Consider the following 2,969-nt stretch of genomic DNA (forward strand, 5'->3'; position numbering starts at 1 on the left):
CACTACCTATGCGCCTAGTATTAATTGCCGGGCGAGGCTTCGATGCGGAGGCGCTCTCCGTCCCATGCGCAGATCTTGACATTTTTTAGAAATAAATTCTCTTGTTTTGTGGGAAAATCTTTTAATACTGGATGCCCATTTTGCACTTTTCCATCCACTCGTGACCGTCCAGACTGCTTAAGGAAGAAAGCCATGCATCGTGTAGCAGTCAACGTTAGACCTTGAAGTTTATATATCGCTTCTACTGCCTTTTCCCTAAGTGTTGGCAATACGTGGGTCTATTTGGTACTTTCCCACACAATCATTCACACTTCTGTGCAATTAACATCAAACACAACTTTATGCCACCAACTGTTTGAACCTCTCTTTGAAGCTAACGTCTTGGCTTTTAACTTGAAAGTCCTTACTCATCTACAGTACCCTATGTTTTCGCATAAATTTTCTCCCTATTATCAAATATCAGAATGTTGTTTTAGGATCTGTGAAAATGTTATGTACGGGAGGCTTGAAAATCTTTCGGCGGTCCCTAAACAATGCAACAGGATCACCTTATTAAGATTGCAAGGAGAGGTAACTGACCTCTTAAAAAGAGTTAATCACTAGGTGGCAAATAAAGGTGCCTCTGTTTGTCTCCTCAATTGAATAGGTTGTCGAATCACTATGGGATCCACTGATTTTTAGGTTCAGTATCCTCCTATTTCAACTATAAATGGTCAAAAACACTCCCTTTCTTTCCGTCACCCACCAGGCCATCATGAACTGCGTTGGTGGAAGACCTAAACCCCCAGTCTTTAAATTACACGCGTGATCTTGAAGGATTCAAGAGACTGCTTCATGGTCATCCACTGTAGTGACTCACCATAGACGTAAAAGTAAGCACTCAAGCATTCTACCTCTGGTAACAAACAAGGTAGCGGAGTAAATTATCCGTGTGATTTGGCTCGTATGCTACAAGTTCAGGTGAACCAGGAAGAGGTTATCTCAAAAGTTGTTTGAGCGAAGGGAGGGTGGTTCAGTTCGTGGAAATCGTGGATTAAAAGATTTAAGTAGTGATTTTACTACGCAGTATAATTTTTTGCGCTAAATACTTGAGATCTCCCAACTTTCACTTTTAACTTTTTTACTACTTTAAGACCCGGAGGACCATGGAATAGCTATAGCAAATTTTCCTCTTCCCCCAAAATCCGGTACAATCAGTCGTGGTATGGTGATTTCACTAATGCTAGACCTTATCAAAGCCGTTGGGATTGTCTTCGCTCTGTCTTTCATCTCCTCCTCCTTCTCCACATTCGTAATTCGTGAACGAAAGTGTGGCTTTATGGCAATGCAACTGCTAGCCGGACAGAATCGTGTTGTCTACTGGGGCATGTCCTATTTGTGGGACTTCCTCTCCATCATCATCCCCATCACAATCATCGTAATTGTCTTCATTATCTTTAATGAACAGGCCTACATTGGGAAAGACCACGTTGGTGCATTTATTGTGCTCATGTTAACCTATGGACTCGCGATCACTCCCCTCATGTATTGCTTCACATTTGCCTTTCGCGTTCCATCAGTGGCGTTTGTTACCCTACTTGCGATTAACATTATTGTGGCCACGGTTACTGCCGTTATTTTTTACACGCTTGACCTCATTTCGTATGAAAATCCCAATATTAAGCCAGTAGTTCAAGTGCTGGAAAAAGTTTTCCTCATCTTTCCTCAATTCGCCTTCTGTCGCGGATTCTACGAGTTGGCCAAGCGCCACACCCTTAATCAACAAGGCCTGCAACAACTCGTCGGCGCCTATGGCATCTTTGGTTGGGGCGTGATGACGGCGAAACTTGTTGCGCTGCTCATTGAAGCGGTAGTCTTCTCGGGTCTGGTTCTACTCATCTCATACACCAGTGGAGCGAATACATGTGAGAAATGCAAAAAGAGACGTTGGAAGAAGGCGGAATTAGCCATGGCAGGCACTCTTGGCGGGGACTCCAAACCAGTAGTCAGTGAAGATGTCATGGAGGAGATCGGACGTGTTGAAAATGTAAGCACAATTATTTGCTTTATTATCTCATCCTTAAAATGCAAAATCGTGATTAGCTGAATCAAAATGTGTGTGTAATTGTGGGGAGAAAAGAGTTTAAAGTTTGCACTGAACTAAGCCACCATAAAAAGGAAGTTGTGTACTTGTGAAAGGTGTGACTGGTTAACACATGACAAAGGGATTCATAAATAGAGTTTACCTAACAATTGCTAGTTTCTCTACCATGGGTCCTCCCTAGACAGGTGTGATTCAACTTGGAGTAAATCCACGAAGCTTGATCCACCTGGCCAACAGTAGTTTAAGCATGTTCAACAGGGGTGGATATTTCCTCCGACTTTCCCCAGTAGAAGTCTTCCTTAAAAAGAAACAAAAGAGAACCACGTTCCTGTGAGTGTTTTTAGAGCCTTGTTTTAGGTTTTATCTACGCAAAGTAAACGTGACTGTTATGTGTCAGGTGCCAAACATTAAGGTTCAAGCATTCTTTTAATTAGCTTTAAGTGGAGATACAGTAAAACTGTCAAACGGAGAGATAATTGAGCTTAGCAATAGTAAGAAAAAAGTTAATCCGCAGAATTTGTGTTATTTTTTGAGAGGACGACTTACTGCAAATTATTTACACCAACGTCAGAAGGTGCGTTTGAGTTGATGTTTAAATTTACTCCATTATTTACAAAGGAGCAGTGAGTAATAAACTTTTTCTCTCATTTCCGTGATTTAATGATACATACTTATGTTTAATCATAAATAGCGTTGCTTATGTCCTTTTTCAAAAAAATTAGGGGAAAGTAGGGCAGTATAATACCTCGGGGAAGTGCTGAGCGGCGGATATTTGTGTAAAGGGGAAGAACGTGTATTACAATGCTATTTCCACCTGTTAAAGGCTTCATCTCCGAGGTGGAGCTAATTCTACCGAAGTAATAAATGAGGGCTGATAACCAAGCCC

General features: G+C 41.6%; 1 protein-coding gene across 1 annotated transcript; it reads left to right on the plus strand. All coding sequences in view use genetic code 11, as the record gives it.

Annotated features, from left to right (window-relative positions):
* Positions 1-1,219: 1,219 nt before the first annotated feature.
* EGR_07315 (ATP-binding cassette sub-family A member) lies at positions 1,220-2,323 on the plus strand (the record flags this gene model as incomplete). The annotated part of the gene is made up of 2 exons (XM_024496564.1): positions 1,220-2,026; positions 2,240-2,323. 2 exons carry the CDS (start codon positions 1,220-1,222, stop codon positions 2,321-2,323), a joined length of 891 nt encoding a protein of 296 aa, XP_024349040.1.
* Positions 2,324-2,969: the final 646 nt, after the last annotated feature.

Source organism: Echinococcus granulosus, assembly GCF_000524195.1.
Source record: "Echinococcus granulosus chromosome Unknown EG_S00074, whole genome shotgun sequence".
Lineage (NCBI taxonomy): Eukaryota > Metazoa > Platyhelminthes > Cestoda > Cyclophyllidea > Taeniidae > Echinococcus > Echinococcus granulosus.